The sequence below is a fragment of the Centruroides vittatus genome, unplaced genomic scaffold, assembly GCF_030686945.1.
Source record: "Centruroides vittatus isolate TY-2023 unplaced genomic scaffold, ASM3068694v2 contig_2104, whole genome shotgun sequence".
Classification (NCBI taxonomy): Eukaryota; Metazoa; Arthropoda; class Arachnida; order Scorpiones; family Buthidae; genus Centruroides; species Centruroides vittatus.
In genome coordinates this window covers 567,265-592,053 of record NW_027121305.1, presented here as the reverse complement: position 1 = coordinate 592,053, position 24,789 = coordinate 567,265, and the positions used below count along the sequence as shown (strand labels likewise).

The window sequence follows — 24,789 nt, the reverse complement described above, 5'->3', positions numbered from 1 at the left end:
TTAAAGTCAAATAAACTGACTTAAACTTGATTTTTATTTTTTCACATACTTTTTTGACAAACTACGTATAATTGGGAATGACGTAACTCAAGGTATACCTGTAGTCTGTTTAGCAACAAAGCTTTTATTGAATATCTTTTCCATACTGAGAATTTGGCTATTATTAGTATACTGGACAATCACATCACTGTTTTTCATGGCATTTTTATTTTTTGTGCGTATTTGATATGACTTAATCAGGCATAGTTTTTTTTCAATGGATGGATAATTTATCCTCTAAATAATAAAGTTTACTCTTAGTTTTAATTTTCTTTTAGTATTTAAAATTTTATATGGTCGAACCAGTTACTTGACAGAAAAGGACATGAACTGTGTGTAATTATTTTCAAACTATATAATGCAATTTATTCGGCTTTCTGATGAATAATAATAGTGCATTTGGGCAGATTGATCTATGTCGGACATTCCATTTTTATAATTTGTTTGGTTTTATTTTGATTGATCAAGTTATCTTGTAGTTGGCCTGTTCTGTTTCTTATGCTAACTATGAGAGTTTTGTAGGTGATGTAGTTTTTTTTTTTTTTTTTCAAAATAAGCTTGTGTTACCGTATTTTTGTGGAACGACCAGTATGCCACCACCTTGTTGTTTGAAATATACTCCTTTCTCAAATCACGCCAGTAGTGGCTCGACCATCTGGACCATCGAGGTTGTATTTTTTCTTGTCACTCCTGATGATTTGTTTCCATGTGTCCATCTAGTTCATTTTTTTCATGGACCATAGTAAATGTTTCTCCTTGCGAGTGGGCTTTATGGTGGGACAAATTTTCTTGACTTGTATGCAAGATGCCACAACTCTTCCAATTGTTGATTTGCCAACATTACACTTCGGTGTTGCTGTTAACTTCCAAAATGATGTTTTGTTACTGGCAATCTGGCAAACAATGGCTCTTTTTTTGCCGTTTGTAAGTTCTGAAGGGAATAATTGTATTATCAAGTTAGTTTTTAGGATAAAATCGATTTTTTTGGATACCAAAGTTTTAGGTCAAAATGTTTTTTATGTACTATCTTAGTTCAACATCAACTTTTATGTATGTATGTATTTATGTTCAAAAAATGGGTTATCAGCTTATTACAAATTGAATAATATTTAGGTTATAAATTGGCAAAAAAACTTTAAAAAATATTTTTTATTAAGGCCATAATTTCATGTGAATAACTCGAGGCAGCATACAAGCCACGCATAGAGTATACCTTGCAGAAAATCACAAGAATGAAAATAAAACCTTTGTATAATTTGTCCTACTGTATACACCATGCCTCTGGGGCAGTCATTGAGAACAAGATAATTAATGGTATGCAGTTTAGAAGTTGCCATTTCAAGCATTAAAATATTGCTTTTTCTTTTTCATTTTTGATAACAAATCATTGTATATATACATAAACAAGCAAGCCCACATATTCTATAGTAATGATATTAATTTACAGGTTATTCAGGCTATAGTTTGGCTAACTATTCATAATATAATATGAACAAAAATTATTGTGATAATGTCATAATACCAAACTGCAATTTTTAATTTAAATATATGCTCTTAATCTCAAATTACTAGTATTTTGCCCTTCTACATCATACTTTTCCTGATAACGATGGTGTCGTGCCAGTCATCTACGTAATTAACTCTGTTCCGGGGAAATTCTTGAATTGAAGTCACGTGCCTTCTGGTCTAGACCAGAAGTTCGTTCATTGTGGCATCCTGCTCCTAAGCTTTCCGTATCTGGTTTTGACTTTCATCCGTCTAACAGCATTCTCGAGATTAAAGAAAGACAGACAGATGACAGTGGGAATTCATAGGTCTATAATTTTTTCAAATTGTGCCCAATAATATAATTTTTTTAAAAATTAGGCAGTTAAACTGCTATCTTATACTGACATTAAATAATAATTACAATAATTTTTGGTTAAAGTATACCTAGGTAACCCCAACGGCAGCACTTCTGTTAGTTTAGGTTAGATTAGATTAACTATATTTTTAGTAGACGTTTTCTTTTTTTCTTTTGTTCAATAACTACTGTGAATCAATAACTAGTGACGTCTAGCACACGGCAGCCTGCCAGCGGCTCCCCTCCGGGAGGTCTGTCGGGAGCACAAACAGTCGGAAGCGTGGCCATAACGCCGCCATTGGGGTTACCTAGGTATACTTTGACCTAGTTTTTGAATTAAATTTAATACTTTTATTTAATAATTATTAAAATTAATTCAAAATAATAATTAACAAAATTGAAACTAAAGATGACATGACCTTTTTTCTTTGTTTTTTAAACCATGTAATGCAGAAATCTGTACTCACTGTCCACCCCTGTAATTTGATTGCAGGTGTTTGTGAACTATCCCAATTACATAAATTAAGTGTAAAAATAAATATATATGATTTATGTTTTATTTTACAACTAATTTTCTTTGTCTAGTAGAAATAATAAACCGGAAAAAATTAAACAGAAAGTAATTTTATCGTCAATTATTAAAATTATTTTCGGCGCTTATTGGTTAAATCCCTTTATGCTGTATCGCACTGCCTGTCACCTGTAATTCAAGTAGAATGGTAAGCTTAATGGCTCTGACATGCAATGACGCTACGCGATGCAGTGCAACATGTGGCACAACATATGTGGGTTTAACTAATAAGTACCTTAGTTTCTGTTTAATTTTAAAAAAATTTAATTCTTTTTGGCTTTTTTCTGTTTTGTATGACACCGAAGATGGATTAATCTTAATTACAAGTATTTGTTAAAAATTAAATCTTAATGTAACATGTGGTATTTTCACATTGATAGATTGCATTTTGGTTGATTATTACACGAAGTTTGCTTTGTGATCTTATTGAATGTGTGAATTTTTGTAAGTGCCACAACACAAAATTTTCATTGTGGCTAGATTTGAGAAATTAGAATGCATTGTGATTGATTTTTTTTCACTCGATGGGCATTTTCAGTGTTTCAGCCTAACATAGCCACAAAGAAAGCTTGCTATGGTTGCTATTTCACCAGTCTTCAAGATGGCAATGTTCCTAGTGTAATATGGGACGATGATTATTTTACTTTTTCCATTGCTCAAAGAGAGAAAGTGGCTTCACAAATTGAATGAAAAGAGATCTGAATATGTAAATTTTGTCTTTGATGCATGATTTTCATAAACATGAAACTAAATTCAAAGAATATTATCATTTGAATGTATCCCAGTTTGGCAGTATTTATCTGTAGACATGTTTCATAGATTTGGATATTTCCAAATTTCTATTAAAGCTTCCAACAAATTTATGAAAATAGAAAACTCACATAGCAATGGAACTGGTATACAAACACACAAGAATGCTTGTTTTGTGCTTGCATGCAGTTGGCAACATTGCCAAATATCCATATCCATGGATTGTCGTCTATGCATCTAACATAGCAAGAGTAGCGTACGTAGCATCTGTGTAGTATGGCCACTCCCAGTGTCTAATATGATAGCAATCTTTTTGACTAGTAGTGAGCGTAGCATTCGCAACTTATGTAGTGGCTGAGGCTTAAAAGGTTACGCATTTCAGATTTTTCCATTTCATTTATTTTAGCAATTCATTGTGGATGTGGAATTATAATGGAAATAAAATGGGAGTGCTTTCTTAGTCTCTTCAAGGTTGAAAAGAATAAAATGAAACATCTGAGACAAATACCTTCTAAAGTACATACTGGTTGAGTGACATGTTTTCAATAGAACTTTGGTAATGTGGAGTCATTCAAGTATAACATCTACACTGGGAGGGGATTTGTAAGAATTTTTTGACAGATTGAAGGGGATGTTAGTAGAATGTTGAGATAAAGATTCTGAAAAATTTTTATATTTGAAACTTTTTAAACCAAAATCATTGCACAAATAGAAACATCCAAACACGATAGTCATATATTCAAATAGTTTAGTAAGTTTTTAACCAAAATCATTATGCAGAAGTATTTTGATCAATGAACATATAGCAAGTTCTTGCTTACTTAAATAGTTACACTTAAGTAGAAAATACTGTACTAAATATGCTTTGTTGGAATTGCTCTAGTAGAACTTTTAGTATGAAAGATAATGGCAACAATTTAACCTTTACAGATAGAGATTATAGATAAAGATACCGCTGAAAGATATACCGGCATATAACATATTATCTTTAGAGTAGGAGTTACTTAGTATAATGTTATCAGACTGTTCTGTGGTAAATCAGTAAGTTTTTTTTTTTTTTCCTATTGGAATGTTTTAAAATTAGCCTTGTCTTGACAGGAAATATGAATAAATTAATGTACTGCAGACAGTAATGTACCCAGAGGGATTCCAGGAGGTCCTGGCACCCTCCAAAGAAAAAGAAAAACAGACACTAGAGAATTTTCCAAAAAATCTTATCTTAATTAAAATTCATTTTTTCATTTATATTGTGTCATGTCTTTTATTTTTATACTACTAATTAATTAGCGGTCACGAGGTAAAAATTTTATTGAATTTGCATTAAAAAATATTTTTATCCGTTCAACTCGGTTCCCTCGAAATTAAATCCCGTGTGCGCCGCCGACTGCAGATCTGTTTTATGATAATGCCCGAGTTTAATATTGGGTGGCAAATCGAGCACAAAATCGGCGTGGGGTGCTTAAAAATTGGCAAAAAAAAATATGACACTGAGCGGAATAGATAGTCAAAAAAGATTTAAAGTTGGTGATTGCAGTATGGTTTGTGCAACACTTTTGTTTCGGTGATTTTTGCAGGGCATATGCCAATGTGGGTTTTATTCCACTACAAGTAATATGCAGGAAATTACAGTACTAAATAATATAAAATAAATCGAGCCAGAACTCTCAACACCTGCTAGCAAAGGAGTGAACAATTCATCATTTTTATATGCTGCATTTAGACTAATCACAGATGAACTGTAGGCAGAGCAGCCTTCATGTTCTTGTTAGCTCCTTTCTCATTAATCATTTATTTTTATTTTAGGGAAATTATTACAATTATTAAAATATTAACGTATGCTCTATATTGATTATAGACTAATTTATTGTTTTCTTAGGTTAATGGAGAGTTTGTGTCAAAAATGCTGTGGAATTCTTACAAGATAATAAATCTTAAGTTATCTTCTTTTATTTTAGGTAAGTTTTGGTAATAGTTTTATTAAAAATGCATTTTATTAATATAACGGCATTTTCCTTGTATTTAATTAAATTATAATTACTCACACACAAAAAAAAAAGATATTTTCTTCTACTATTTTTATTTGTTTAAAATTAATGATGACAAGATTTAATTAATTTTAATATTTTCAATACAAAATTATCGTCAGAACAATCTTAATTTGATTGTAAAGTATTAATCATAATATTCTTAATTATTTGTTAATGTTTAATTATAATAATTAAATTGGTAGTTTGTTAATTCATTACAGCTCATTAAGCTCAAAAAGAACATTTATCTATCAAGTGATGAATTAACAGATAATAGCGAGGTTGAAGCCAAAGTTTTAAATGCGAAAACGTGTACGTCGGACGTTCGGCGCCACTTTCCCGTAAGTTTAGAAGTTTGACGATGGCATTTGGAAAGTCGGCGGAATCGTGCTCGACATTCCAAACGCCATCGTCAAACTTCTAGGCTTACGGGAAAGCGGCGCCGAACGTCCGACGTACACGTTTTCGCGTTTAAAACTTCGGCCTCAGTCTCGCTAATATATTTTTTTAATTCTTTCATTATTTAAGCAAAAGTAAAATTTAAAATCAGTTTGTGTAAGATATTCCTTAATTTGTCACAAATGTTTTTGAGGCTCTCTTTTTGCTTCGGCTTTGAATGCAATTACAAAATTGAATAGTGAATAAAAATTCCGAACTAATAAATTTTTCAATGTTTTAAATATCTATACTATAAACAACAAAACGAGGATGCCTATTTAGCACTTCTTAAATTATAAACCTTTTTACATCTATAAACATCTCAAAGCCTAAAGTTTTTAACCATAAGCCAAACGATCATCATAAATTATTTAGAATTTATTATTAATGGTAGCGGTAACGTAGCTCGATTCAATAAGCCAATTGTTTGGCTTAATATAAGCCATTTTTAAACTTTAAAATGCTGAATTTGATTTAAATCTAAAGAGATTTGATTTGACATTTTATTTCCTATTTAGTGTTTAATTTTTATTAATTAAACTCTACTGTTGATTAATCTTGTTCCTGTATTACAACAATTCTTTATAAACAATCATCTATTACTTGCTATAATGATGAAACATTGTCATTATATTTCGTAGAATCTATTAACTTTCTGTCGATGATGTAATTTTTCTAGATAGAGATGTACTTTTTTTTTGCCGTCGTAATTATAATTCAGTTTGCATCAATCAAATTTCGCAATTTTTCTTGTAAAAATGTTAATTAGCAAAATTCTTTCATTCATTATAACAATAAAGATCAAAAGTGTCGAGTGTTTTTGGTTAATGTTACCTATGGTTCCAAGATGGCGGTTTGTCTCTGGTTCCAGCAAATAGAAGAAGGGAAACAGTGGGGATGCACGTTCTAATCTAACCTAACCTATTCTAATAAATTACCATAATTATTACCAACAAAATTATTAGAATAGGTTAGGTTAGGTTAGAACGTGCATCCCCACTGTTTTCTTGCTGCAATCAGATGAGCCACCATCTTGGAACCGTAGGTAACATTAACCGTTTGTTTTGCATGAAAAAAAAAAAAATCTATAAAATAACTTTTGGTTGCGAATTTTATCTAAAATTAATTCCAATTAATAACAACACATGAAAAGTATAATACGATTTGTTAATTTTTAATGGAATTCTAAGTATATTGGGATTTTGAAATTAAAATATTAAATAGAAAATAAATTTTTAAAAAATCATACGATTTTTCATTCAAATAACAGATTGATTTGATTCATAACAAAATAAGGATCGATTAATTAATTGAAAAGACCTAAATAACTGCATTAAACTGAATAAACTGTAGGAACAAAAGCTGCTGTTGTATTTCAACCCAAGGTTTATTCTCGTGGGAAACGTGTTAAAAGTATTATGTTGTATATGGCGGCGGGTAGAGTTTAAAATTCTACCTCTTTAAATTGTCTGGAATCAGATAACACTTTCTATTTGAAACTTCACAGAAACATTTTTTGAAATAAAATTATAAATATTACGCAATATTGAGTGCGGAGAAAGTCGCGATCAAGTTCATAAGTCAAGAGCTCTATCAGCTGAAGAGTATTTTAAAAAAACTGTAGTTTAAACTCTGGAAAGAGATGACGAGTTTAAACCAGATGGTCGTCAAGGTCTCGATTTCTACAGTGACGTTGAAACAGACACAGATGACAACGTAATAACCTAATTGTAGATGCTTAATTGGGTTAACTATGAAAATTGCAATTGTTTCAATATGTTGTAGCTTTAATCCATACATACAGCCAACAAATGGTTTGGTATTTTGGAAAAGCTATAAATAATTAAGGTATTTATTTTAATTTTATCCTCATATCTCCTGTTGCAAGGTAATAAACCTTGGCCTTGAAAATAACCTTGGTTCTTCAAATAAACTCCAGGTGGTATGTATGTTTTTAAAAATAAATCACTATGGTTTAATCAAGGAAATAATATATATTGTGCAAATGCAATGCCAATTGCATGGACCTCCAACTGATTTTCACTTCAAGGAATAGAGAATGATCATAATTCGAATATCCTTATTCAGTACTGTCCGGAGAAATATTTAGCAGTCCAAATGCAATCAAATTTTGTGTGCTGATGTTTCAAGACACGGGAAAGAGCCTTCTATGTTGGAAAAAATTTAATTCTAAATGTCACCACTACAGACAAGGGCGGGCGTGTTGTGCTGCAAACAACAAAAATCTTAGAAATCATCCATAATGTGTGTTCTTTATGCATATGATGTATATTTTTTGAAACATCAGCAGACAAAAATTTGGTTGTGTTTGGACTGCTACATATTTCTCCAGACAGCACCGAATAGGAATACTCTAATTATAATCATATACATGTGTAATATTACTCAATCATGTAACCATATAGATCACTTTCCCGAAACTTCGAAATTAATAATTATCATCATACGATGACAGCCTAACGAGCTACCTTTAGTCAAAACTACATAATTATCTGTTAAGAGACTGTTAATAATCTATTTATTTAGTTCTTTGGTTGGTTGATATGTTGGGTTAAAATTGAATGATTGATTAAAACAAATGATTAAGTTTGATATATTGGGCTGCTTTATAAAGTAAAATAATTTGTCATTTAAACAACAGTTTTTATTTAATTAATAACAATTATTTAACAAGAAGAAAAGAATTGGCCCAGAGTGGGCCTTTAACCCATTATTCCTGCTTACTGTGCAGATGCATTGCTAGTTACACTTCCTGAGTAATCTTCTCTTTCAGAACTATTAACTTAGATATAACTATACAAGTTACTCATGATGCTGATTGGGGATAACTTAAGTGCCCACAGCCAGTTTCCTCCAAAGCATTCAGCCAGCTATTGCTTTCATCCAGCATGGTGTATGTATAAATATGTGGCATGTCTGAAAAGTAAAGATAAATGGCTAGTTTCATTCAAAACATTTTTATTTGACTAAACATCCACTACACATTATTTACTACAACTGCATGCATTATTTTTCTGCATAGTGCCACCATTGTCCAAACACTTGTTAAGTCTGTGTACTAGCTTCTGTATTCCATTCATAGAATTCTATTGCTGTCAGAACCACATTTCAACTTCATTTTTGATGTCCTAACCGTCATGGATGTGCTGTCCTGCAAGATGTTGTTTTAGATAAATAAACAAGTGGATGTCACCGGAAACAAGGTCTGGGCCGCATGGTGATGGTTGAAAACTTCCCACTTGAATCATTTGAGAAGCATTTCGGTGATAATTGCTATGTGGGTCTGAGCATTTTCATGAAGCAGGCAGACACCAATTGTCAACATTCCCCTCTGTTTTGAATGGTCTGTTGAAGGCATTGAAAAGTTTAGCAATATGCAGCAGCATTAATTGTGGTGCCAGGAGGCATGAAGTCAATCAGAAGAATGTCTTTTCTGTCTTTGAAAACAGAAACCATGATTTCTTTTTTGCTGAAATTGAAGTTTTGAATTTCTTAGATTTTGGGGAATGTGTATGGTACTATTGCTGCCATGCTACTAGAACCAGACTCGGTGTAGCAATGATGAATGATTGCAAAAAGAGTTCAAAAGGTTCAGAGTGAAATCGACTGTTGTCACGTATGTACTAAAGCATTAGCTTTCTGTTTATATGCAATGCATCTTTGGTTTTCATACATGCCTTGTGCACTGTACATATCAAATCAAAAACCTGATTTATAGTTAAAGCCAAACAAACTGCCAAATTATTTGGTTATAATATGGTTAGTAATTACTTAAATGCTAATTATTAAATTTGCATAAGATGACAGTATAACTGCCTACTTCTATAACAACTTATTTAGTATGTAATTAACTACATAGCCATATTATAGCCTAATAATTTGGAATTTAATTTGGCTTAAATATAGTTCAAAAACTAATTAAAGAACCTTCTTAAATAAATCTCTAGTAGGTTACTGTTTTTTTTATTGATTATTTTGATATGGTATAATATAATTCAAAATTTATTTCTAGGAATAGAACCTTAGTTTATGACACTGGCAGGACAAACCAGTGAGAAATTAGGGTTAATGTTACCTATGGTTCCAAGATGGCGGCTCGTCTGATTCCAGCAAGGAAACAGTGGGGACGCACGTTCTAACCTAACCTAACCTGTTCTAATAATTTTGTTGGTAATAATTATGGTAATTTATTAGAATAGGTTAGGTTAGAACGTGCGTCGCACTGTTTCCTTGCTGGAATCAGACGAGCCGCCATCTTGGAACCATAGGTAACATTAACATAATTTGTTTGATTTGAAGACTGTGCATACAGGTGATAAAATTAAAATTATAAAGACATTAGTTTGGTTTATCATTGATGTTTGCAATAATCCCAATGATAGTCCAAATCAATTCTCTTGATTATCAAGGTCATAAAAGATGATTTATTGGCTCAGTTATTAACTCTTGTTGCTTTAATTTTGCCACCTGTGTGTATTGGTCTTTATGATGGCTTTCTTAATAGATTTCCAAGGTTTAAGTCATAAAAGTTAGGGATTTACAGGGCTTAAAGTGACTCTCTTTTTTAGCTTTTTTTCACAGCTCCTCTCTTTTTTAGCTTTTTCTGAGAAAAACTCACTTTTTTAGCTTTTTTCACTTCCCATGTGAAATTTTTTTTTTCGTAAATGCACTCAGGAGCGAAATAGCAACCAGCACTTCCCCGTATGCCTTATGAACTGTGCGCAATATGTTAAGGCACTGTCGTACACACATGTAGTGTACTACATTTATATAGACTAACAAAACGAGGAGCTTCCCAAAGCTTGATACTCTGCACATGCTGTAGGAATTTGCACGTGGGTTCTCCTTGCTTGTATCCTTGTGAAATACCGATCTTTGCAGCGCTTCGATATAATCACGCTGCATTAAGTCAAGTACACTTCTAGTTCGGCGTTAAGAGTGATTTTTATACAGCATTACTTTTAGCATTTGTATTTATTTAAGCGCAGTGGACAAAAGAAAAAAATAGATTTTATTTAATACTAACAGTAGAAACTCGTGTTTTAGCAACGGAAAATCGTATAGAACCCAATACTTCCTGAAGTAAGTTGCTAAGCAAACTTTTTCCCAACTGCTTGCTATTCTTTAGCTTAAACAATGACATTTACTCGTTTTTGACTACCGTAGAAAAACCGAAAAAATAATTGTTGAGCGATAATAAATTTGATTTCTACTGTTATTATTAAATAAAACGTTGTAGGACACTCGTTTCAATGCTTGTATCTTTCAAGCACTCTGTAAAATTAAAGATCGAGCGAATCTCGTGCCAGGAAATAAAAGATTTTATACTAATATCCTAAATATTAATAACTTCTGTAGAGACAATCTTTAGACAAAGACAAAAGTTTGGTTTTAAGTGGGTGCTTATATATTTGGCATGCACCATGGTTTTCTGCGTTCTAACGTCCTTCATTTTCCATTTCGACAAACTATAAAACTCTTCATGCACGTGCGCATTCGAACAGCTGCGGTCAATCCGGCACCAAATTAAAAAATTAATTTGTAAATATTTATCGTCGAAAAACCGTTATTTTCACTTTAATCTAGCTTTTCGATATGCTTCTAGTCGAACTCAGTCAAAAAATTAATTTAATTATAATTTATTGAAGATTTTAATATTTTAATATTAGAAGGTAATTAGCATAAATTACATGGTATCATGTCTCATCTTTGCTCCCGTTCAAGTTTATTGTCCTATACATGTGCCGATGTTTGTTTTTACTTCTGCTGGGGTTTTATTTCAACCTCGACCATTTGGTTACGCAAAGTGGGGAGACGGGCATCATGTGATCACGTACCTGACTTTTTACAAGTTCAAGTTTCCTTACCTCGAAAGAAACTTATACTTTTTCTTGATTTTAATTAACTTTTTTGATGGATTCTTATATCGTTGTATTATCTAAAGTTTCAGATATAAATGCGTAAAACTTTATTTAAAAAATTGTTTTTCTTATAATTTAAAATTCAAAAATAAATTAAATATCGGAAATGCTAAACTATAAGTACAGTGTGTTTTACATTATCATTGCGAACAGATACAGCCAATTATTTTATAAACATATTTATTATTTCAATTTTTATAAATTATTTAATTTGATGCAACGTAATCAATTAATTACTGTGGCGCATTAACATGGGCGTAGCCAGGAACGAGCATGGGTGGGCACCCCCCCCCCAGTTAACCTGGTGCCCCTCCCCAGAAAATTACAGCTTCTACTAGGCCCTCCCATAACAAAGCGTTAATTAATATGGAGGCTAGACTCGATTCAATTACTTTTTCATTTCAGACGTTAATTACGGTGTTATTTTAATGTAATTTTATACATAATGTATGTTTATTATAATTAATAAATCTATATAGGAATAATATCTGTGTCTAATAAAACAAAGCGATTATAAAAATGAAAAGTGTGCGTTCCATCTCAATCTTTTGTGAGCGAAATTTCATGATTTTAATTTTTAAAAAATGAGATTTTTATTTATAATTTCTGTAATTTGATCTATAAGAGCAGAAAACTAAACTTATCAAATATCAACTCTCTGTAAATAATTTCATTATTTGCTTATTAACGTCAGATTTGTTAAATTTCATGGAATTGTATATTTTTCAACTTGAGGGTAGTAGAAAGCTGTGTGTGTTTTCTCCTGTGAAAGTAATAGACTCTGCCGGCTCCCCACTGTGAAGGACAACAAACTGCTAAATGTTTAATTAGATTGTTTTCATAAACTCTCTTCTCTGTCAGTTGTGGGTCGAATGACTAACAAATTGTTTTATTGTATTCAGGGGAATAGATTTGGAGACTAGTATTACCAGTAATGAATGCTGTAATTTTATTTTTAATCATTTAAAAAATATTGATAAAATTACCAAATAAATGATTGGGTCACAATTACTAGTGGTATTGCTATATAACAGACGTGGGCAAACGAGACTCCGAGAGCCGCATACGGCTCTTTTTGAATTTTATGTGGCTCTTGCCGAAAGTGTTAATTTCTGCTTTTTATTATTATTTTTACAGTTTTATTTCCACAATTTTGTGAAAATATGTTTATTAAAAAAATTCAATACTTGTTCTATATTATATAATAAAATCCAGGTACAGAACTGCAGTACAGAATAAAAAAGTACAGAACTGCGGCTCCCATGCATTTTGCAAAACCTATATTTCGGCTCCCACTGAACTTTTGCTTGCCCACCCCTGCTATATAATGAACATGCAACCCACTGATTCTGCCAGAAGTTGTTTTTTTTTCTTCTTTAATTACATTTTTTTTATGAAGAAATCAAAAAAATGTACCTTGAAATAAATGGCATTTGAAATTTGGTATGTTATATGGAAACACATTCTGGTAGTTATGTTGCTATTCCATTTGCTTTGCTGTGTGACGGTGGGAATTCTGTACGGGGCACATGAAAACTTAATGAGGGCCTGTTCTGGCTTAATGCACTCTTACTGGTCACTTTTCTGGAGTATAAACTCACCCTAACTATTTTCATATTTAATCTTATCAGTCCACTTAATAATCAATCTAATATCATACGCAATGTTATTGATACGAAATATGTGTTTGTGTGTTTTTTTTAATAACGCCTGTTTTCGTTCATTTTAACACTATTAGCTTTTTTAGCTTTTTTTCAGTGTGAACTCTCTTTTCTCACTTTTTTTTATTGCCATGACTGCTTTAAGCCCTGGATTTATTATAATTAAAAAATTGATGAGTGACCAAAATGTAAAAAATTTTTGTGCTTATGATTTAAAATCTAAATTTTGCTTGGTGCTTTCCGAGTGGAAAGAAGTGTAAATAATTATTGTATAGTTTATTGCATACAAAAAATAATTTGAAATATTTTCATGTGTGAACACTTAGTATTTTTTTTTTTTTTACTGATACTGTCCAAAAATAGTTAATATTTATATAATACTAGCTGTACCCACGGCTTTACTCGTGCAGATTTTGCAAGCAAACCCTATTTACATTCAATATTCCAACAACCATAGTAATTGTTATTTAACACCTGTTTTTAATTTGATAAATTTTCTGGAACGTTTACAATCGTTCTATAATCAAATTGGTTTGATTATAGAATGATTGTAAATGTTCAAATTTAAAACGGTTCGAACATTTGGTTAAAAAATCAAAATATATAAAAAATATTTATAACAATGTCTGAAATGTTATCAATTTAATACCCCTAAGTACTGAATGAAGACTAAACATAATTAAAATCAAAAAATCTCATCTAAAATAGTACAGTAGAAGCCGTTCTTCAGGTTCTCCACCCTCGCAGGGGGAATTTCGAAAAATCCCTTCTTAGTGTGTGTTTTCATGACGTACCTTAACTGTGTACCGAATTTCACCTCTAGGTTCTGGAACTTTCTAGAAAAAACTGGAACATTCTCATTGAAGCGTCACACATTTTCAAAGTCAACCACTTTCAACCCCCATATCTCCCACACCGTTATAGTTATCAAGACGCAACCACCATAGTGCACGATGGGAGACTTGGAGCTACTACCACACACAAACACCATTCATGTGCAATGTGTAGTTTTGGCTGCAGAGTGAAATATAGGCACAAACATGTCCATTTTTATATATATAGATTTTACAAGTTCTCATCCATCAAAACTATGATCTTCAAAATCAAATTGAAAACAAAATAACAAATAAAATGATTAATATATCTCATGTTATAATGTCTTTATCCAACAAAATATTAAAAATTAATAACAAACAGTCTACTTAGCTGTACAAGTTTTCTTAAAATAATCTGTTTCTCATATCATATCGTTTAGAACAGTGATTTTCAAGCAGTGTACCGCGAAACTTTTTCAAGCTTATTAAATAAATTATTTTCGAAAGAAGTCCAAAGGACAATAAACGTACGTGTCGAAATTAAAACCTCTAAATCGATTATACGAGTTCTTCCTTGTTATAATAAATAAACGCATACATAATGTAGTAAAAATATATATTCGCAAGCAAAATTATACGTGCATAATACTGGGTTATTTCATTTAAAATGAAATTTTCTTTAAATCAAAAATGCATCTATAATTGTCCATATTTAGTTCAAATTATTTTAACTTATCGGACAGGTTTCTAAAGGCAATTATCATGCCACTTTTAAATGCAAATTAGGACTTAACATTAATTGCCGATCGCACAACAACATGCATCAATTTCAAAGAAGAAATGAATCTATCCACTGCTTGGCAATTTTTATTGGAGGAAAGGTCGTAAATCGGTAAACGTCACACCTAATTATCATAAGATGCGCGCATCATTTTCCCAATGGAATAAAAGAAATTTAAATGTTTAGAACGGCATGCGGTTGCCGCACATTCTCGAACTTTTTAAAAAACGGAACACGTTTCATTTATTTGTGCTGTTCGATTATCGAATCCAGTTCCAGCAAAAAGAATTGGCCCGAGGAAGAGCCCAGGAGGGGCAGCGAAAACATTTGCCATTTTGGAAAAATATTTCACGCCGGTTATCGGTTTTAGAAGGTATTTAAGTTTAATTGCTTTTCTTATCTAAATGAAAATTATTAATTTAAATTACTATTGTTGTAACCTGCTGCTATTTTAAGGAACAGCAATAGTGTTTTATTTTAATGCACAAAAAATGTACACAAAAATAATAGGGTTAAGTGGCAAATAATACGGCAATAGAATGTTTACAAACACAACTTTAAGTCATGTGATTTTTTTCTATTAAATAAATTTGTGCCCTGGAAATTTAATTATAGGTTCAAGTGTGCTGTGAGATAAGAAAAAAGGTTGAAAAATACTGGTTTAGAAAGTACACAGAAATATTATGGTTAAATAATTGATTTGAAAGCTGTATAATATGTGTAATTTCATTTAAAGTATTTATTTTAAAGTAACTTTGGTTAGTCATTAATTAGAGACATTATAATTTTCTAATATTTTGTCATTCTAAATTTTTACTTCATATTTTTAATAGATTGTTCCTCATGATGAAACGCAAGAAGAGTCCACACGTACATCGAAAAGTTGGTATCTCCAGTGATGGTAATAACACACCAAAGCACTTAACTTTGCATACTTCTAGCTCTTCATTATTTTCAGTTCAAGGTGATACTCATCAAACAATAACTGTTCCTTCAATTTCTAATTTAACATCAACTCCTACAACCTCTATTAGTGTTACCCCTAGCCGAACTGCCGGAGTGAGTTCATTTGTTACTTGTGATGAGCCAACTGCAGAAGATATGGGAGATACAGTAAGTGACGTTTCGACATTAATTTGGATATTTTCGGTATCGTAATTCGGATAATGAAGATACTTAGGTTAATAACGAACTATTTTACATAAAACCTATATTATAAATTGTATTTTGGAATGAAAAATATATATATATATGTGTGTGTGTCATTTTAACTCTACCAGCTCATACTTTAATAACTCTAACTCATTATAATTTATTGAAAAAATGTTATTACGTAACGAATCATTGCACAATTTTTCCTTAAAAAAAGTCCTAACTATCAAATGATTTACTATTTGAAACAATGAATTAGTTGGCCCCAAATCAAGTGAATAAAAATAGCATTTAGTTTTATATTTTTAATTGTAGAAGTTTAGTAAAACTGCTAGTTAAGAAATTTTAACTCTAATCTTTTTTCTGATCTAAAAAAATATCTTATCGGAAATATTTTTTTAGATAAATGTTTTTAATCGGAATTTTTTTTATGGTCGGGTGTCGTTTTTATATCTGAATAAATTGAAAAACATGCATATCAGATTTCTTATCCGGTTATTTTTTTCAGTAAAAATTTGAAATTGTTATAGTTAATTTTATATAAATTTTAAAAATTAATTATTATTATTCTTGTATTAATTAATTTTAAATTAATTAAAGCTTCAAATTTTTATCTCTATCGAGTAATTCTGATTCAAAATAATTAACTCAAAATTTTTTTTTTATCGTAAATACTACGTTAACAAGCTTGCCTTCGAATTTTATTAACGATTTTCTGTCGGAGAATCGACGTACTTTCGTTAAAAAATGGTTTCGCCGAATGTATGTACGATAAAATGACATTTAAATTAATGCTTTTGAACTGAAACTGTCTTCACGTTTCATGGATTTAGACACACAAACTTGGATACTTTTTAAGAATTTCTAGTAATGAATTTTGTATATTAAACTCTGATAACGAATTACTTAATAATTTCTGTTAAAGTAAACGCAGTGTTGTAAATTTTAAAGTCTAAAAGGTTTGTCGTACAAATCAGCGTTACAAAGACATTGTCTATCGTTACGTTCATTTTTTTGAAGTGAATTTTAAATTAAAGGTAAAGACTCTTATCAGTAGTTAAACTTTCATTATCAAATTTCGTATTAAATTTAAATTATAATCGGAAATTAGTTGTTATCTTATGCTTGTTAAAAGTGAAGATAGTGCATTTGAAGTAGTAGTTATCATTCTTGCTTTTTTTATTATTATTTTTCTATGTAAATATAACATTTGATCAAATATGTTTGTTTCTTTAGTAATGTTGTTGATAGATATCCTGTTTTACTATATTATATTATGAGTAATAATTAAAAATAAAAAGCTAATTTGAAATGTCGAATTAATTTTACAAATAAAAAACTTAATTGTTTCTACCTTAATTAATAATATAATATCCTATGTTGGCTGTAGTTTTTAACCTACTTTTTGTATTACTTCATTTCAAAATAAATAACATTTGAGAACCTTTATTATATAAGTTAGGAAATTTAATATGTATATTTTTTAAGTCGAATTGAGCTCAGTCGGAAAAATAATAATAAAGAAACACGTCATTATCACGTTAATTCGGCAGGTAATTTTTTAACGTAAATTAACGCTTCGCATAATTATAAGCCATAATCAGTTATAATTACGAGCAGACTATTAAAACTGTTTTATCTGTTATTTTTCTATATATTTAAGATTTAGAGAGATTTTAAAGCCAAGATATACAGATTAAATAAATTTTGTCTCGGATTTTGGCAAATTTCAAATAAATTTACGTAAAGGTAGCGAGACTATCTCGCTTAATTATCCACAACAAACAGAGACCAAGATTAAAACAATCCACTTTATTTGCCTAATTTAACGATGCACTTTAGATCGGTAATTATTTTCAATCCCTCTTCGGGTTCGTGGCTCCAGTTTTTATTAAACTGTTTTCGAGTAAATTTATTTGTATAATGGTAACAATTACAAAACAGTAAATTCAACTGTAGGACTGAAATTTTCAAGATCGGATTAGGAAAGCTGAGACCAGAGTCCCCGATTAAGTCTATACGAACTTCCAGTCTGACCAGAAGTCAAGCGATTTTTTAAAAATTAAAATATGATTAAAAATTGCAACTCGGCATTTGAAAATTTCATTGAATACGTTTTTACGAAAGGTTTATTTCTCAATCATTAGTATAATATCCCTTATTAGATATAACATCATTCCACCTTACAGGCAACTTTTTAATACCCTGTTGTAAAAATTTTCTTGGTTCTGAATCAAAGTATGCCAACACTACATTTCTGAGATCTTCCTGAGAATTGAAGTTTCCTCCTTCAAGATAATTTTGCAACTTCCGAAATAAGTTTAATCCGAAAGAGCAAGGTTTGGAGAATACGGGATGTATCATTTTTTTCCCCAACGAAATTTCTCTAATTTTTTAGAACTGTGTGTGGATGTGTGGATGGGCATTATCTTGATGGAATAGAACGTGTTACCTATTGACCAGTGCTGGACATTATTTTTCTCGGGTCTTTCATCAAACAGTCCAATTTTTGTCAGTAAACTTTGTGATGGTTTCTTTCCCTTCCGGCAGTTTAAAATGTATTCCACCAAACACTGAGCAATGTCTTTATTGAATGAAGACTAACTTTCAGCTGAGATGCTGCTTTATCTCTAAGACTGAGTTATTGACGACAACGTTTAATATTCTTGTATTGTATCCATTTTTCATCTCCAGTAACGATTTGATTCGAAAACGGAACTCTGAGATTACAAGAGTGCAATGAAATTCATACGTCGATGTGACGTTCAACTTGTGCTGGCGATAGGTCATATGGCACCCATTTTCTTAATTTCGGCACTTTTCCCAGCTGTTTCAAATGTTGCTAAATGGTCATATGACTTATGTCTATTTCTTGTACAAATTCTCGTACTGTTCTGAAAGGTTTATTTTTCATCAGAGTTTACAGTATGTCGGATGGAATTTACGATATAATTTAATATTGTGTCTTGGTGGAGTGTATCCTACTGAGCTTACGTGCCTGTGTCTAGTGTGATGCTGGACCAAGGTCAAAGCAGAACAAGCTAATAATATGTTTTTATGTGCTGTTCATATATGTATCTGTGTTTAAGAATTTTCTGATTGTGACACGTTTTTATGGCATGTTTCTGTAGTGTGATGTATGTACTGTTGGAAACCCTAATGCTTCAAGACTTTTGTGTAGCTTGCACGATATGATGCTTGTGCAGGAAAGAACTTCTAGCACAATAAGTAACTCATCCACTCCCCAGTCACTTTATTTCATGGGCTAGTTCTGAGTATTTACTAATTTTTTTCAGAGTATGTATTTTGTATACTTTGATGTTTGTTACAATTATATCTGTATCTGTGATTTTGTTTTGTTTGTCAGTGAATATGATGTCTGGTTCATTGTGATGGCTTTTTTTGTCTTGTCATTATAGCTTGGTCATGAGATATTTTGTGTGTTATTTTTTATGATTGTCTGAGGTGTTTATTTGTAGTATGGTTGCTGGGTGTGTAGTAGTTTGTATTTGTGTACAAGATTTTGATATATTATATTTGCTATTTCATTATGTTGATGTAAATAATCTGTTTGTGTTAAAACAAAGCCTGTAATCTGATGCAATGTGTTGTACAGATTTTGCATGATATGACATTCCCTATAAATATTGTCTGCAAATATTGTCTTTTAAAATGTGCTTCTTGTAGTTTCTTGTATTTTTGACCTAGTCTTGTAGAACAAATCAAGAACCCTTCCATCTCTCCAAAGAGGCATCCATGAATCAGCCAGCCATTTGATGCAGTTATGCCAATTCATCCTGGCTAAGATTGCTAGGTTGCCCACCATGGAGCTCTTTCTAAGCCCATACATGTGTGTCTGTGCATTCTGTGTACTGTGTTAGATCAGGTCAGTGTTGCGTAAGTGTAATGGCATACAGTTTTTATCTGCAAGGATTACAGTTTTGTATTTTTGTAGAAAAACTCTTGTGGCATCTGTATTTGTTTGTATTTGCATATTTAAAATATTGGTGAGGCCTCGTCCTCCCTATTTCTGGGAGGAAGTCATCCTCTCTGTGGACAAGTTAGTGGTGTTTGTTAATGTTGTTTATGTTTTCGTTTGGAGTGTAATAGTTTTATGTATATTTAATGTACGGGTACTCCTCACTTTATGATCTATCTGCTTAACGACCACTCGCACTTACGACCAATCGAGTTTCGACCCTCAATTTGGGGAATCCCCTTTCTCAGCTTGAGTGTCGGTCAGTGGCAAATGGTGACATGTGCACTAAGCATACTATAATAGGCTTGTGCTTACTATAATAGTCTTTTTATGAATAAATTTGAAGTTTGTTGCATAATTTGTATAATTTTACAACGATCCTATATTCCCGGCGCAAGCTCTTCGCTTATCGACGTAGTCGTCGGAACGGAACTCGGTCGTAAAGTGAGGAGTACCTGTATAACACTGTCAGTAATGGGACAACGTGTGTTTTGACTATTTTAAATGAGTGCTTTTTGTGTTCAGCTGTGTTGTTATTATTTAGTTGAATCTAATGTTGTATTCTTTTGTCGGTCTGTTTTATTTGTGCATATTCTGTGAGCTTGGCCTATTGGAATTCTAAATATTTGTACTTTGCTCTCATCTTGATTCAATGATTTCTCCATATCAGAGTACAGAATTATCTTTCTTTGGGATTCCTGTTTTGTGTGTAAAGTGTTTTGCATTTGTCTAGGCCAGCATGGTGAATATTTTTCTGAAGGTGGGTGAAAATTAAATTTGAAATTTAGTAACTCCAAATCATGGGTTGAATATTTAATTTGAATCATTAAAAAAATGCTTACAAACTTTATTTAACCTTCTAATGTTTATTACGGAAAAAAGAATGAGCTCTATATAAGTAAAAAGAAATTGCGATTATAACAAACAAATATTTTGTTTAACGGGAAATCTGTTGTTTATTTTACGATAATTTTTCCAAGATTCATAATTTGTGATCCTCATAACAGCTTTAAGACCCCACTCCCACACAACACATACAAAATTTTGAAATCTATCAAATATTTTTTATAACTTAATTTATGAATCTAATACTCTAGACATTCTTAGGTTACAAAATCAGAAATATGTTAAACCTTTTACTTTCAAATAAACAAGAATATAGTATTTTTAAATAATAATAATTAAAATTAAGTAATCATTTTGTTTAATATCTTTGCATTTATACCTTTGCTTATTACTTAATTTATATACAGAATATGAGCTTTATATAAAAAAAACTAAGTTAAAACTATACAATTAAGAAAATATTTTAAAATTACATAGCATAAAGATTAAAATTTAACAGATCTGACAATTATAATAAATAAAATAATTATTACTAAAAATATATTTATTTTCTAACAAGTTAAATATATTTTAAAGGAGCCACTTGCACCTTCTAATATGCTGTCGAACGGCAGTATGGACACTTTAAATGTATCAAGTGTGTCGTATGGCGGTAGTCCGCAAATGCAAGGTGACGAGACCGATGGACAAAGTCATACTCCTGACATTCATCGCACTCGTGCTGCTATTGAACACGTCCAACAAAAGATTATCCGTACCAGAGAGCTTATCAAAGATGAACAAACAACCAGAGATGGTAAGAAAATTATAATTTTTTTACAGTGTTTATTTTTGAAAACATAGATATTAATTTTCTTTCCCGGCTGTTATATATAACAGAGGGACAAAATATTTCTGGTGTAAGTTTTATTTTCTCAACTTCATGTTGAGTTAAACATAAAATCTGATTCTTGTACAATGTCTACAAGTTATCCAAATATTACAGTATTCTATGTTTCCATTACAATCATTCTACGTTTTCATTACAATCATTCTACGTTTTCATTACAATCATTCTACGTTTCCATTACAATCATTCATTTGGTTTTTGCGACAATTATATTATTCTGATCTACAAAATTATTTACAAGAGTTTCTTACTGTCGGTATACAATTAAAAATACGGGGAAGGGTAGACGCTAAAATTGGAGAAGTTCCTTGGAGACTCATCTCGCATAATCACCGTCTTTTCTTAGCCGTTGAATCAATACAAATCCAGTCCGTTGGCTTTCAATGTTTTCGTTATAATCCCTAGTTGTTGCTGATTGCCTTCATCTGCTTCAATAATGCCGAAAAAGAAAGAGAGCACTTATGTTGACCCTTAGTCCTTATATACCCCTCCTGTTTCCCTGCTGGGTTTATTGCCCCTACAGGCCTAACGGGCAATGGAACGTTCGGGAAACTTACAAACAAAGGCTTTGTAACTGACAATTGAATATCATACATATAAAAATGATGAGCGATTGTCACGCAAGTTTATTTATAGATTATTTTATTAATTTTTTAAAGTCAAAATCGATTTCTTCTATAAAAATATTAATCTATTAATAATGAATGTAAATAGATTAAAAATGAAATTGTCAGTTAAGTTATTTGGCATTTTAAATAATTTTTCTTAGATTTTATTCATATGTAATTATAAAGTAGCTATAAAACACACAATTATTATAGTGTATGAAACACAATGATATTGAAAAATGAGAATGTATCAAATTTGAAAGTATCTTATATAAAATGAAATACAGTAATACCTCGGTTTTCATTGACTTCAGTTATCGTCAGTTTCGGTTTTTTTTATTATTATTTTTGCAAAAAATTTGCCTCGGGTTCATTGGTTGCCTCGGATTTTGTCAGCGTCTTGCTGCTAATTTTGCAAAACCACATATTTTCCTGCTTAGTGTGGCATTGTTTCTCGTTGTGACTATTATCCTGCATGTCTAGCCAAACAATGGGCATTTTCAAAATTTCATTATGCAGCCAGCACTTCCAGCAAACTGCAAGCATTTTTTTCGGTGCTCGATACCCCAGCAAACAAGGTGACAACCACCTTGAGGCTCCTAAGAGCTCTATTTTGCATTGACAATTTTGAATTTAATTTATTTGTTGATGAATAAACTCTGAATAAATTAACATTTGGTTAGTACATTAATAGAATATTTTAATATACTAGTATATTTGCTTAAGACACCGCATAATTTTTTTAGTTGTTAAAGTGTAGTATTAGGATTGATTTAATTATTTAAAACTCATACGGAAATTTTAAAAATCTTTATCCCTATTTCTCTTTTCAAAAGTTTTATTTTTCATTAAGCTGTTCTCATTAAATAAGTTCAAAAATAAATTTAACGTAATGTGAAAGACCACATCTTTTGCCATTTTTATTGTTTTTCTTTCCCGAAATTCCGGGCAGTCGGCATTTGTGTTCTCTAGAAAATGCCAGCAGTTGCATCACTTCCGGCAGCATCTCACTGGATTAATGCTGAGATTTTGAATACGCCCAATTTCATTGCTTTCCTTTCCTTTTAGCTCCATCATGGGAAATTTCATGTTAAATGTTCATTTATTCTTTACATTAGTCTTTTATATTAATTTTAAATTAATTTCTTATTGTTTTTAGTATTAAACATTATATTTATTCTCTATAAAATGTGTTTATGGTATGTATTTTGGAGTGTCTAGAATGAATTAATTGGATTTACATAGATTCATATGGAAATAATTGCCTCGGTTTTCGTCAGTTTCGGATTTTACCGATTGTTTTCGGACAGATTATCAACGGAAACCGAGGTACCACTGTAAAGGCAATCCTAAGTTTTCATGGCAATGTGATACTATAAAAATGTTCACTCAAGCTAAAATCATGCAAATCAATATTAATCATAATTTTTCCCATTGAACAATGTTTTATGGCGTTTAAGAAGATTGTTAAAACTTCTTCTAATTGCATACATTTTTTACTCCAGATTACATCCATTTTTGTTTTTTTTCTGTGCTTTTATTTTTTGTTGGACAATTTCCCACATTTAATTATATATTTTTGGATATGTTATATGGCATTATCACTGGGAGGCTAAGATGTTAAGGGTTGATGTCCAAACAACAAGAAAAAAAACTGTCAGACTGTTGTATAAAGTGAAATGTTTAGTCTAACATAGAATAAATGAACAGTCATTTGAGCACTTGTCAGCACTGACATGATGGTGCAAGATAATAATAATAAAATACAGGATTAAAATGCAAACGATTGAAAGTAAGTTTGGATGATGAATTTCACAGGTGGGTTAAATGATTTATATTATTGAAAAATGCCAACAAAAGATTTGCTGTCTGTGCTTAAATTGAATAACAGATGCACAGTAGTGAAGTTTGTATTTCATGCAATTACTCACAATTAATATATACTATGTAATGTATAATATACTGTGATAATGGAAATTTTTTATATTTAAACTGTGCAAAGCAACATTGTTTCTGTTTCTGTTTTTATCATAATTCAACAAAATTACTTTTTTAAAGCTTTTGTTATTGCTTAAATTTTATATATCCAAGTATACAGTAGAGCATCGATTATTCGACTTAATTAGGAACTGGGGTTGGTCGGATAACTGAAAAGTCAGATAACCAAAAAGTATGAAAAAATACATTATTAGTATAGTGTATTAGGCCTGGTTTAAATACTAGCCCCCTTTCATGGTCGAGCCAGTGCTGCCAGCTAAAACATGCAAAAATTTAACAAAAATAATATTAAAGTAGCTAAGACATAACCAAATATTGTAGCGCCACATCACTAGCGGACATTTGAATTTGCCGACTAGAACGCGGTCGGTTAACTGATAAGTCGGTTAATCGGGGATCGGATAATCGATGCTCTACTGTAATTGAAAATTATTAGCCTTTCATAATTAA

The 24,789-nt window shown here is 31.2% G+C and overlaps 1 protein-coding gene across 4 annotated transcripts in view; it reads left to right on the top strand.

Moving 5' to 3' along the window:
- Dmtn (transmembrane and coiled-coil domain 2 protein Dmtn) overlaps window positions 1–24,789 on the top strand; it is a 76,026-nt gene that overhangs the window by 15,538 nt on the left and 35,699 nt on the right. For 2 of the 4 annotated variants that reach the window (XM_067265125.1, XM_067265123.1), the window contains exons 2-4: window positions 5,080–5,158; window positions 15,701–15,980; window positions 21,421–21,640. In XM_067265125.1, coding sequence (XP_067121226.1) covers window positions 15,711–15,980; window positions 21,421–21,640 — 490 coding nt within the window. In that variant the 5' untranslated portion in view covers window positions 5,080–5,158; window positions 15,701–15,710. Of the gene's footprint in view, window positions 1–4,948; window positions 4,968–5,079; window positions 5,159–15,700; window positions 15,981–21,420; window positions 21,641–24,789 lie in introns of those variants that run through there. The other 2 variants (XM_067265126.1, XM_067265124.1) reach the window with 2 other exon arrangements.